Source organism: Primulina tabacum, chromosome 12, assembly GCF_025594145.1.
Source record: "Primulina tabacum isolate GXHZ01 chromosome 12, ASM2559414v2, whole genome shotgun sequence".
In the NCBI taxonomy this organism is placed as follows: Eukaryota; Viridiplantae; Streptophyta; class Magnoliopsida; order Lamiales; family Gesneriaceae; genus Primulina; species Primulina tabacum.
This window is the reverse complement of record NC_134561.1, coordinates 23006337-23020389: the sequence shown is the minus strand read 5'-3', so window position 1 is coordinate 23020389 and position 14053 is coordinate 23006337. Positions and strand designations below refer to the sequence as shown.

At 38.8% G+C, this 14053-nt stretch overlaps 1 protein-coding gene across 1 annotated transcript; it reads right to left on the bottom strand.

Moving 5' to 3' along the window:
* Positions 1-6514: 6514 nt before the first annotated feature.
* LOC142520272 (uncharacterized) lies at positions 6515-8005 on the bottom strand. Its single transcript, XM_075623275.1, has 3 exons — positions 7439-8005; positions 6717-7037; positions 6515-6622 (listed from the first exon to the last, which is right to left on the bottom strand). Exons 1-3 carry the CDS (start codon positions 8003-8005, stop codon positions 6515-6517), a joined length of 996 nt encoding a protein of 331 aa, XP_075479390.1.
* Between the last annotated feature and the right edge of the window lie 6048 nt (positions 8006-14053).

Genomic DNA, 14053 nt, shown 5'->3' with positions numbered 1-14053 from the left:
CATAAAAAACATGTATAACTTTCCATATTCTTAAAAACTTCCAAAAATGGCTTGTATCATTCGTATACGTCGAGACTGCGGAAAATAGTATAAACATGCCGATACGTTAAAACTTCTGAAAATAGCATATATCATGATTCGATTCCATAATTCTAAAATTATCAAAAATTTCCAGAGGCTTTCTGGAAAATTCATCTTAGGACATACGTTTCAAAAACGACTCGATTCGCTCACCGAATGATTGGTTTAACCTATTTTTCGCGTTTTCGAGTAAACAAATGACCAAACTACCTTTCCGACTCGATCCAACCCAAAACCAAGCCTTTATTAACATCTTAAGACCAAATTTAAGCTGCTGAAACATCCCAAACTCAAGCAAAAACCAAAACGCAAATCGCAATTTTAACCTAGGTCCAATTTACCTTTATTTTGACATGTTCGGGAAAATTACGACCTTGAACGGACCACGGCTCGAAAAGACCCAGAAACAAGCCCTAGACCCTAAATAAGACCATGATTATGACCTTTTGGACACAAACCAGATTTCCAAGGCCCTATATCTCTCGCACCAGAAGCGCACCAAGCGTATCTTCTTGAGCACAGTGGTCCTCTCACGTCCAGCGGCTATCATAGCCCATTTGTTTGACTCTTAGCTCACACCAGACCCTCACCAGGAATATAAGGCACATTGCCAGCCCCTGGTCCAGCCCTTTCCACCATCATCCAGCCCATAGAACCGTTCACATCCCAAACGAGCCAAGAAGTGCAATTTTTGGAGACATGGTTGCAACAGTTCACAAACTGGTCCAGGCCCTGACCGAACCCCTCCTAGCCATTGTTAAGACCCTAACCCTTCCTTCAATACCATGTTTATGACCCCATGCAGCCCCCATGTCCGATTGAACCAAAGTCGCCGCCCTTTAGACCTCATGGCCTGCATATGTTTTGTGTGCAGGGCCGAACAGCCCCGTGCGGCTCTCGTTTCATCCTTTTTCCCTTCAAACCCGCTATTAAACATCTAGAAGGACCCTTAAATCCCTTGGTTTTCATCTATCCCTAAAAAATTCTCAAAACGTTAGAAAAATCTTGATGAAAACATAAATACATATGCTTCAAATTGAAAGCCATTATCCTTATAAAATTTTCACACAAAATCAAATACATACAATACTATGGATTGAATGGTGCATAAAGAAGGGTTTGAAAACATGCCTTGTTCTTTAGGCTTACGAAATACGAGCAACGACGCGACGAGAGATGAATAGGAGACGAACCTTCCTTCTTTCCTTGTCTAAGAACTTTCGGCCTCCCTTAGGGTTTGAGTGTGTATGTTTTGTGTGTGCACTAGCTCTAGTTAAGGCCCTAATTGTTTTTAAATAGATCCTTGTTAATATAGGCCCAATAAGGAATTAATTATTAAATAAACAATTAGTACACATAGAAATTTCACAAAATAATTTAAAATATTTGGTGTTACTAGTTCCCGGTATCATAAGTCCGAAACTTCTCATTTTTTAGTAAAAGCTCGTTACAGATTAAGTTTGTTCCTTACTAAAAATAAATTTTCAGCTTTCCTATTATGGATTACTAATTCCCAAGTTTCCCATTTCTATATTTCTAAAAATAGAAACCCTATCAAACTCGTCACTGGTTCTCTCGCCTTTGTCGTATATTGCGTATTCGACGTAGAAAGTTTACATTCATAGCAATTTGTTAAAAATTCATTCAATCTTACCGATACTTAAACATGCATTTAGACCACTTGTTTAAATAGACTTCTAATTAATGTTCATGCATGCATGTGGTTAGTGTGTTCAGGTTTTCGGGCGTTACAATTCCACCCCCTTAAAAGAATTTCATCCTCAAAATCAGTACTCGCGGAAAAGATTAGGGTAGCGACTCCTCATTTCGGTCTCAGTCTCCCAAGTAGCTTCCTTCTCTGAATGATCCAGTCACTTTACTTTGACTGAAACGTCCTGTCCTTTTTATTGCTTTAAAAGTACTAGAAATTTTTTTTCTACTTTTCGGCCCTCACATATAAATATTTTTATAAAATATTTTGCATATAAAAACATCCCCCACTAGCATTTTTAAAGTCAAGTGCACTAGTCATAAAATGAAATCGTCTACTATTTTACCAAACCTAAAAAGCAATAATTTGAAACGAATAGCTCATACTAAACCTCTCAAAAATCTCTCAAATGCATAAATAAATAATCTTAAAAATCTTTAATCATAAAGCATGAGTCAAAAGTCATAATGCGGAAAAAGTAGAAGCGCTGGTTCTCGGGTTGTGTGCGCCTTCAGTCCAGTCAAATCACCCGTCAAGTCCTCCCTCAAACTCACCTGCATCCATCACACCTAGTGAGTCTAAAGACTCAACACACCATAATCTTTATAACGAGTAATACGTAATACAGTCAACATATAACGGTGAAAAATACTTGTACTTAAAATATCGTTTTCATGAAGATGCATAAACATAAACATTTTCGTAAACATTTTCATGATGCATAAAACTTTAAACATAACCATTTTCATGACATGCAAACATGAATTTCCTTTTCCTCAACATGACATGACATAAAACCTTAAACATAATCATGAAAATTTCCTTTTTTTTCCCTTTGTTGAATTCAGATCGTTAATTTTGACTTTCCTCAACATGACGTGAAAATCGATGGATCCATCTACATATAACCACAGTACTGGACGGCGGGGACATCAGCGACACTCTCACCGGTCAACTGAGCCTTGTCCTATCATGATCGAATAGAAATACGATCGTCGGGGCTCCCTCTGGGGCCTTCTCCCATAAATGGGCTCCCTCTGGGGCCTTCTCCCATCACGACATTCCCATTCTTACCTCAAACCTCATATCCTCATAACCTCATATTCGCAATAATGGAAACACGATCGTCGGGCTCCCACTGGGACCATCACCCTCACGACGTCGCCATCATTAACGAATTAGTCACAACCACTTCACTTCCTTCAACATTTTACATTCACATCACTTAGAAAAATCATGTGTAATATTTACATTTTTCATTTTTGAAACCAAGCATGCAACATGTATTTTAAATGTCTTCTTAAATCATAAAAATCATTTAGACATTCAAAAATCATATTTTAATCATGAACAATTCATAAACATTTAAAAATAATCGTAATTTCATAAAAACAGCATTTAGGGCACTGCCATGACCTATACTAATTTCTAGGTGTGAAAAGATCGTTTTACCCCTGGACGTATAATTTCTGTTTTTTGATATTTTCTTGAATTCATTGACTTCTAACATGTCCCAAATAATTATTTAATCCTAAATTAATTTTCTCATATTTTTATTTGGCATAAATCGATGACTTTTAATTTAATATCTAAATGTGATGTATTAATGCATTTTAATCCTGAATTAAACCAAAACTTAATATAAAATTTCCAAATTAAAAACTTAGACTTCTAATATTATTTGAGCTTAAATATAATTTTTCATAATTTTAACAAGCATAAATCTAGGTGTTTCCATATTCGTTTTTAAACTTAGACGTACTTCCCAGTTTTGACTCGTATGGACTCGAAACTTAACCAAACTTTACCAAACTTGAACCAAAGCTTAATAACACCTAACTAACCCATATCCGACGAAATTCCAGCCCATTAAGTCCCTTGAATATGCCTAGAAAGCTACTGAATTTTTCTGCACAAGAGTCCTAGTCCTAATATGATTCGAACCTAGGCTAGCTTCGCCTCTAGCCCTTAACCACCATGTCCAGCCTCTACCCATCCCTCCTATGCAGCCCAATTAAGTCTAGTGGACCCTCCCTAACCGCATCTAGCAGCCGTGACCCTCAAACACTTCTAGTCGAAGAGTCCTTTCCCTCAAGGAGTCTATTTTCGTTTTTATTCTTTCTCTATTTTTTCAGCCTTTAAACATACACCTAGGGACCTTTAAACATGTGAAAAAACATCCCTTCAAGTACCCCTACCATGGCAGCCCCTTTGTGCATCATTATGAAGAGTTTTAAAAGATGAAAACACTAGTTTTGTGCATGTATAACCATAAAAACGAAAATATAAAAGTTGTATCATGTTTTGCATGCAATCATGTATCAAACAAATAATATGGTGTGAAAGATGAGTAAAAGGAGAATATGACGTGCCTTTACGTATAATACGCACGAAAACGTTGCAGCAATTCGAGGGACGACGACGGAGAGGCTTGCTGAATTTTCCTCAATATTTTAGTGGCTTCCCTAGAAAATTAACGTGTGGTGTGGTTTGTGGGGAGGGGAGAGTTTTGATTGTATAATTGGGGGAGGTGAGCGTGTGTTTCTAGGGATTATGGGGTGGGGTTTAACTTTAAATAATAGCTAATTAATCACTAATTAAGCTTAGACCCATTGAACATATAATTAGGCCCATTAGTGTTTAATTAGGATTTAGTTAAAATATGATAATAGTTTTGTTTAAATAAGTTTGTGAATTTATTAGCCGGGTTGCCAAAACGTTTGAATTTTTGTTGAAAAACCAACCCCGATAAAATTTACGTCCCGGCGTATAAAATCACCTCAAAACCCCATATTTTCAAAAATAAGAAAAAGCATCACCCATATTTTAAATAATTAAAAACATATAACCAATAAAAACATTTTCTATTTTTCAGCCCTCGATCTCCGTTCCTCGATCGCAACTCGAATATCCCTTTAAAAATACATTTTAATGCAACCATGAAGAAAAATATATTTTAAACATACAAATATGCACAACATAATTAATTTAATGCAATTAAAACAATTAACTAAAATACAAGGGAATTTAATAATTGCATGCATGTGGTTTACGTAAACCTTTAAATTTTCGGGACGTTACATTGACTATCTTGATCACCTTGTTATGCATCCTACTCTCCTTCTTTCCTAAGATCTGCGTCGGTTTCTCCTTGCAGGTCATGTTTGGAGTAAGCTGCAGTGGCTCATAATTCAGTACATGTTATGGATTTGACATGTTCTTGTGGAGCATAGAAATGTGAAAAAAGTTGTGAACTCCAGCTAGATTAGGTGGTAAGGCCACCTTTTATGCCATGCTCCCACCCTTTCCATGATCTCAAACAGTCCAATAAACATCGAACTGAGCTTACCTTTCTTCCCGAATCGCATAACTCCCTTCCTGGGAACTATCTTGACAAAGACGTGATCACCAACGGCAAACTCGAGATCTCTTCTCCTCTTGTCTGCATAACTCTTCTGTCTACTCTGTGCCATCTTCATCCTATCACGGATCTTGACTACCAAATTCGCAGTCTGCGGAACAATAGCTGGTCCAATCTCGGCTCTCTCTCCGACCTCATCCAATGAATCGGTGACTTACACTTCCTTCCATAAAGAGCCTCGTAGGGAGCCATACCTTTGATGACTAATTGCTATTGTTATAGGTAAACTTCACTAGCGGCAGCTTCGGCTCCCAACTACCTTGGAAATCAATCACACAAGCTCGTAGCAAGTCCTCCAAAATATGGAACATTTTCTCTGTTTGGCCGTCAGTCTGCGGATGAAAGGCCATACTAAACAACAGCTTGGTCCCCATAGCGGAATGAAGACTCTTCCAAAACGATGAAGTAAAGAGCGGATCTCTGTAGGATACAATAGACACTAGAATCCCATGCAGTCTGACTATCTCTCGAATATACAGCTCGGCATACTGTGACATAGAGTATGTCATCTTCACTGACAGGAAATGCGCAGATTTAGCCAGACAATCCACGATCACCAAAATGGCATTGAAGCCCTTCACTGTTCTCGGCAACCCAACCACGAAGTCCATCGTAATATTCTCCCACTTTCACTCGGGAATATAGAGCAGCCTCAACAACCTCGCTGGTCTCTGATGCTTTGCCTTCACCTGCTAACAAGTGAGGCATTCTGATACAAACTTCCAAATGTCCCTCTTCATACCCAGCCACCAATAGAGTAACTGTAGGTCTTTGTACATCTTCGTACTCCCTGGGTGGATAGAGTATGGCATAGAATTTGCCTCTATCATAATCTCGACTCTTAAAAATCACCACTAGGAACCATAAACGGCCCTTATATCTGACCATGCCATCCTCCAGCGAATATAATGTACTGCCCTTCGATTCGTCCCTCGCCTTCCACTTCTCAACCGTTCATCAGTAGACTACTCAGTACAAATGCAGTCTCTCATATTGGACTGCATCGTCAAAGTAGATAATCTCGGTGCATGACCACTAGCATAAATCTCTTGGTCGAACCTCTGAATCTCTGTCTGGAGATGTTTCTGTACTGCTAGATGGCCTACTACTGTTGTCTTTCTGCTCAATGCATCGGCCATCACATTAGCTTTTCCCGGGTGGTAGCTAATGTCCCAATCATAGTCCTTAACAAACTCCAACCATATCCTCTGCCTCACGTTCAGCTCCTTATGAGTAAAGAAGTAGTTGAGGCTCTTGTGATCGGTTAAAATCTTGAATTTCTCACCGTACAAGTAGTGTCTCTAGATCTTCAATGCAAAAACAATTGCAGCTAATTCAAGGTCGTGCGTCGGATAGTTTTTCTCATGAACCTTTAGCTGTCTTGACGCATAGGTGATCACCTTATCATTCTGCATTAGCATGGTGCCCAAATCGAGATTCGAATCATCAATGTATATCACATAATCCCCTTGCCCGGAAAGGCATCGCTAGAACAAGTGCTACAATAAGTGCTTGTTTCAACTTCTCAAAATGGCTCTGACACTCGGCACTCCACACAAACTTGATATTTTTCTTTGTCAAGGCTGTCAAGGGCACTGCAATAGACGAAAATCCCTTGATAAAATTACAATAATAAACAGTCAGGCCCAAGAAACTGTGAATCTCGGATACATTCCTAGGCACTGACCTCTCCTTCACAGCTTCGACTTTAGATTGGTCGACTTCTACTCCATCCTTCGAAATAATGTGGCTTAAGAATGCAACCTTCTCCAGCCAGAACTCACACTTGCTGAATTTGGCAAATAGTTTCCAATCTCGAAGCACCTACAGTGCCGTCCTCAGATGCTGACTATGCTCGTCACGAGTTCTCAAATAGATCAAAATATCTTCTATGAACACGATGATAAAGTGATCTAAATACGGCTGAAATACGTGATTCATGAGATCTATGAAGATGTTGGGGCATTTGTCAACCCAAAAGGCATCACAAGAAATTCGTAGTGTCCATAACGAGTTCTGAAAGCCGTCTCATGAACATCCACTTCTTTGACTTTCAACTGGTTATAACCTGAACGAAGATCTATCTTCGAGAACACCGAAGCTCCTTACAACTAATCAAATAGGTCTTCGATCCTTGGCAACTGATACTTGTTCTTCACGGTCACCCTATTCAAATCTCGGTAATCAATGCAGAGTCTCAGACTACCATCCTTCTTCTTCTTCACAAAGAGAACTGGCGCATCCCATGAAGATGAACTTGGACGAATAAAACCCTTGTCTAACAACTTCTTAATATGATCTTTCAACTCTTTAATCTCCCTAGATGAAAGACGATAAGGTTCATTAGAGATTGGCATTGTGCCTGACATCAACTCGATAGAAATCTCCACATCTCTCGTTGGTGGAACGCCGATCACGTCGTCAGGAAAAACATCATGGAATTCTCTAACTATCTCCACCTTCTCAATAGTTCGGCTGGTCGTGTCAGGAATCCAGACAACACAAGACAGGAAAGCTTGACATCCCTTAATCATCAAGTTTATCGCGCGCAGGAAAGAGACAATGCAAGGGTCAAGACTGCTCTGAGCTGCCTCGAATAAGAATGTCTCCCTGTCGATTTGATTAATAGATACGGTCCTCAGATGGAAGTCGATCGAAGCTCCATTCTCTGCCAACCAATCCATACCCAAGATAATGTCAAACTCTGGCACAAGAAGTACAAAAATATCAGCTCGTACGAGATGTCTTTTCATCTCGAGCTCTACATCACGAACCACACTAGACGATAGCATCTCCTTTCCCGATGGCACCCTAACTCTAAACCCCAAACGCAACTGCTCGGGTGTGACCCTTGCTCGGGTGTGACCCTCAGATGGCTCAAAAAAGATTCAGAAATAAAGGAATTTGTAGCTCCAGAATCTAACAACGCATTCATGGCTACACCCTCGAGACGGAACCTTCCTGAATTAACAGTAACAACTTACCCAACATAAACTTTTTAACTATTAAATACCCAAAATTTTGAATTCCTAGGGTTCACCGTCTAGAATTTTCTAACAGTTGCTAAGTTAATCAACAATCATGCCTTATACTATAAGCAATACTAACATGCCACCTAAATATCCAAATTAAATCGGCAAAGTGAAATGATGAATAAATATATGTGATGAGAGTAGTGTCTGGCTCAGCCTCCTCTTCATGCATAACATATGCCCTGCCAGATGCAGATGCCTGAAGATTGGGGCAATTGAGGGCGATGTGCCCCTGCTCTAAACATTTGAAGCACTTTCCAGAGAACCACAGATACTTGCCATAATGGTGGCGGTTGCAATCCTTGCACAATTGTTTCACATCACTCTTTGGCGCATCTGGTTTCTGTGGTTGCCTCGGCGCCCCCCGCAGCTTCTGCTAACCCTGACCCCTGTTAGACCCCGTTAAGGGCCTCTTATTCTGCCGACTCGATTGGTGAGCACGATTCTTCTTGCGCTGCATCTCCCACTCGATGTCATTCAGTGACTGCTCAACTTGAAGGGCTTTAGCAACAGGAGGATTATAGTCTATCGGGTCTTCCGTCAACACATCTCGACGGATCGTCAGCCTCAAACCATCCAAGAAAAGGCGTATCTTCTCTATAGCTTCATTTGCAATCAGGGGCACAAAGGACAGCCCAAATCAAACTTCTGGAAGAATTCATAAACAGATGAATCCCTCTGACGGAGACTCATAAACTCTCTCTTCAATCTCGAACTTATATCAGCGGTGAAATACTTCTCAAAGAATGACCTCTTGAATCCCTCTGAAGTCAACGTCGCCAGATTCACCCGTCGCTCTGCTCCCTCCCACCATAAGGAAGCAACGTCCTTCAGCAAATAAATGGTACAACGAACCCAGTCAGTGTCCGCCATGTCCATATACCTAAGAATCACCTCCAAACACCTGATCCATCCCTCAGCCACTAATGGATAAATAGTGCCAGAAAGGTCCTCAGGGTCCATCCTCCTAAACTGCCTCTGGTCAGACCCTCGCAGCATTTCCAACATGCTGCTCCAGTAATCGAGCCATACCAGCTAGCATATGCGCACTAGCATCCTGATTATGATGAGGCGGTAGAATCTCCTCCTCCCAACCTACCCTCACTATCTCTGTGAAGAACTCGTCTAGGAGGCATATCTGTACAAGTCGTCCAACCCAACATGTAACCAACATGCAGTTTTAAAATAAAAGGCGTCAAACATTTATCTATGATAAGCATATAAGCAGATATATCTAAACAATTAAAAAAACTTTAAAACAATAAAACTCACAGACTTGAGGCGTGACTTCTCGAGCATTTTGGAAATAGTAGCAGACAACCCTTTTGAAGAAACACCGCTTTAAAACCAACTGAAATGACCTTACTTCTAAATTCATTTAATTTACACTATTTTTTTTCTAAACCATGCATAATTAATTCATCATAAATAAACTAGCATAAATAATCAAATAAATGAATTCCATGATATCCATAATCATTCATGCAGAATAAGTAAATAAAGCAATAAAAGTCTAAAATTCAATTCAATAAATTCTAGCATCCTATAAGTCTGTAAATTAAAGCATTAATTCATAAATTCATCAAAATCTTTAACATATGCTGAATTTTTAGGTCCTCTTGTATGCACTGCGCCTCCCAGATGACTCGACAGTCCGCACCTCACGACTCAACATCATCATCGCCTGCAAATATTCAAACCTAGTAAGTCTAATGGCTCAGCATGCTCAAACCGAATATAGCAAGTACATAAATATATATTCACATGCATGGAATTACGTTTACTAAAAATATATTATTTTCATGCAAACTCGAAACGTCCAAAAATATGTAAATTTTGAAACCATGCTTAAGTATTAGCTTTTCCATAAAAATATCAATTTTAAGTGAAGTCTGATCCTCGATATTGACAATATTCAGTTGATTTACCAATTTATAAACCATAGTAAAAGTCGTCGAGTTCAACGTCCACTTTTTCGACGATCCCTCCGACTACCATAAAATAACTACACCGTTCACTTCTTCAAAGAATCCATTATCATTGAGATTTCCGCCCCCGTTTTTTATGATTCACTCCCTTTTCATTGCAAGTTCACCGTTCTCATTTTCAACGGATCTCTTACTAATTTTATGTCACGATCAATTCACTTTTCTCAAAAATATTTTTATTTAATTTATCATTTCATAAAAACATGTATAAACTTCCATATTCTTTACAACTTCCAAAAATTGCTTAGCGTTTGTATACGTCGAGACTTCTAAAATTAGCATAAACATGCATATACGTTAAAACTTTTGAAAATAGCATATATCATTCATATGCTTTAAAACTTATTAAATTAACATTTAACATGATATGGAATTGTTTTAGGAAGTTGCAAACCGCCCTCGACTTTCCTCGAACCAACTGCACACGATTCAACGCTATACGTACCCGGACGACCCCGAACTTTGACTTAATGGTAAGGATTCGATTCCATAATTTTTAAAATATCAAAAATGTCCAGAGGATTTCTGGAAAATCCATCTTAGGGCCTAAGTTACAAGAACGACTTGATTCTCTCAACGAATGATTCGTTTACCCTTGTTTTCACGTTTTCATGTAAACTAATGACCAAACTACCCTTCCGTCTCGAGCCAACCCAAAACCAAGTCTTTATTAACATCCTAAAACCAAATTTAAGCTGCTGAAACATCCCAAACTCAAGCAAAACCAAAACTCAAATCTAAAATTTAACCTAGGTCCAATTCACCTCTATTTTGACACATTCGGAAAAATTACGACCTGGAATGGACCACGGCTTGAATCAGGCCCTAGACCTCTTCCTTAGACCCTAAATAAGACCTTGATCAGGCCTTTTTCGACACAAACTAGACTCCAAAGGCCCTAGATCTCTCGCACCAGTAGCACACCAAGCGTATCTTCTTGAGTGCAATTAGGGATGTAATTGATCCAAACCAAATCAAACAGTATCAGGCTTGAGCTTGGCTCGTTTAAGATTGTTTGAGGTTTGAGCTCGAGCTTGATTCGAGCTTTTATTATCAGGCTCGAGCTTGGTTAGTCTGAAAATTACCAAGCTCGGGAAAAGCTCGAGCTTGGCTCGTTAAAAGCTCGTTTAGCATGTTAATCAAGCCAGGCTCGAGCTTGATTCATTAATAGCTTGTTTAGCATGTTTGATAAGCCTGGCTTGAGATCGGCTCGTTTTTGAGCTCGCAAATAGATATGTCAAAATGGGTTGGCGGGGTGGGCCGACCCACCACCTGCCGCAACCCGCAATTAGGAGGGGCAGGCCAGCCCGCCATTTTGGCGGGCCTCTAAATGGTCAACCCAGCCCAACCCACCTTGGGCCGTGGGTTAGGTGGGCCGACCCGCTTATTTTTTTAAGAAAAAAATGCTAAACATATTTCAATCAAATAGTTTCATAAAATAATTAAAAACATTGAAATAAGAAATTAACAAAACATACAACATAATCCATAAAAAGTAAAGTGTTTAAACCAAACATGAAGATTGAGACATGGAAGAGAACATAAAGTTGAGGAAAGAGACAGTTGTAAATTTTAAAAAATATTATGTCTTCATCAATACACATAAATATCAAACCTCCGTCAGGTCCACAAAATTTCACTGCAACTCGTCGGACTTCAAACGAAACCACTCTTGGGTTCACAACCAACTGCTATGCTTAAAAATTATTTTAAGATTCATGAATAAAATTTACAGAAATTTCTTCCCTTTTGTTTTCTTTATGTATATCTGTAAATTTATCTTTTTTTTATTTTCTTTATGTATATTTGTTGTAAGAGTAAATTATCAATAAATTTTTTCTAAGAGTAAATTATCAATATATTTGTTCTAAGACATGGAGGCGCATGAAACTTATTCCAATTTTTATATAAAACTTAAAAATATAAAATTTTATCAACCGTTTGGGCTCGACCTGTCTTGGCCCGCAACCCAAACGGGCTCAGCCCATTTTGTCCGCCTCCAAATGGGCTGCTATTTTATCAACACAACCCGTTCAATTTTTATAGCGGGGCGGGTCGGCCCGACGGACCTAACCCAGTTTGACAAGTTTACTCGCAAATCATATAATTGAGCTCGAGTTTGAGCTTGATTAGAGCTTGTTAAAATTAAATATATCTATAAACTAATTTTAAATCGCACATAAAAATATAAATTCATTCATAAATTGTAGAACCCGTAACTTAAACTACGTATGAGCCATGCATAATTCTAGTATTTAAATTAAAATGATTTTATTGCATGAGTATTTAAATTTAATTATTTTACGTAGTAGTTTAATTTTTATCATTTCAGTTATTTCAGTGAGGCCGGACTGAAGTTGGAGTTTAGAGATAAAATTTAAGATTCAGAAAACATTTTCAGAATTTATTTTAGCTAGCAAGTAAGTTAATTTAAGTTAATAAGGAGGTTTAGGGAATTATATATACAACTTGAGGTGAGTAGAAAATAAATTCATTTAAGTTCCATAATTAAGGGGTTAATTCACTAAATTATTTAAAGGATAGGTAAGGCTTTAAAGGGTTATAAATTTACTTAATATACAACATTTCCCCTTCATTTTTATTGTAAAATTTTCGGCCCCCTTAGATGACTAAGCAATACCTTGCCAACTCACGCTTTGACCCATTCTTTGTCACTCCTTAGCATGGTTATATTTTCACCCTTAATTAATTAATTAATACTAGATCATTATCCTAACCTAGTCTAGCATGTAGCAATCGGTCATTAGCACTCCAACAAACACCCCAACAAATCATTTGATATCAAACAAAAATTCAAATTTCAAATAAGAGACTTGGTCTTGCATTCCCCATTATATTTGCAACCATTTCCCTCACTCTCCTAACCAATATTTCTCCTCTCCATCACCAAAATTCAGAGCCATTTTAGAGTAGAAAAACGTGAACCTCATAGCTAGAAACAAGAGAGAAAACCGAGTAAGAATCAAGGTAGCAAGAGCGCTCCACCTCCTCCGCGCCGAATCGCCTCATCCTTTCGTTTTTCTTTCAAACGAAACCAGGCATGCATATATTCTTCCTTGACTCTTCAATCAAGTCCTATTAGCAGTATTTAACATTACATGATCATCATTTCCATGCAAAAAAACCGAAATCTATCAAAAATTTTCAGAAAATAAAAGATGCAGAATTTCGGCTTTCATGATGCTCTTCACGGGTTCTCTTGTTTTGATGTTTTAGGTGGATGGTTCGACTCCAGGCTCACTAGGCTACATCTAGACACATACTAGGGTGTGTCAAGACCATGATGGTCCATTCAAACAAGCCCCATGCATGATAGAAACCGAATTGACAGCAGCTTCTCATTCTTAGCCATTTGTGTTTCGAAAATTCTGTTTTGATGTCAAGGGAAAGGATCTGATCTTGGCTGCCCTAAGGGCCTATAGCCATGGTTTGATCACTTCTCTACCATGTCTAAGACGTGAATAAGTCGCCCTTTTTGTGGCTTGGTCCATGGTGAATCGGTTTTTACAAAATACTCAAGAACAGCCCCTGCACCCTTCGGCTTATCATTTTTGACAGCTAGTGTTGTTTCGATTTTTAGGGAATGGTGTGGATCTTGGTTGGCCTCCGGCCCTTAGCCACGGTTCATACCATACCCCTAGATGTCTAGATCGTGTCATAGTCAATCAAATGGCCATTGGAACGATTCGTGACAGCAAAACAAAAGCAATGCATCCTACGTGCAGAATTTGTTCTCGGTTGGAACGTTCGGTTGTTTGCTGGTGTGATGCGGATTGTGGCTGGTCTAGGGCCCTTAGCC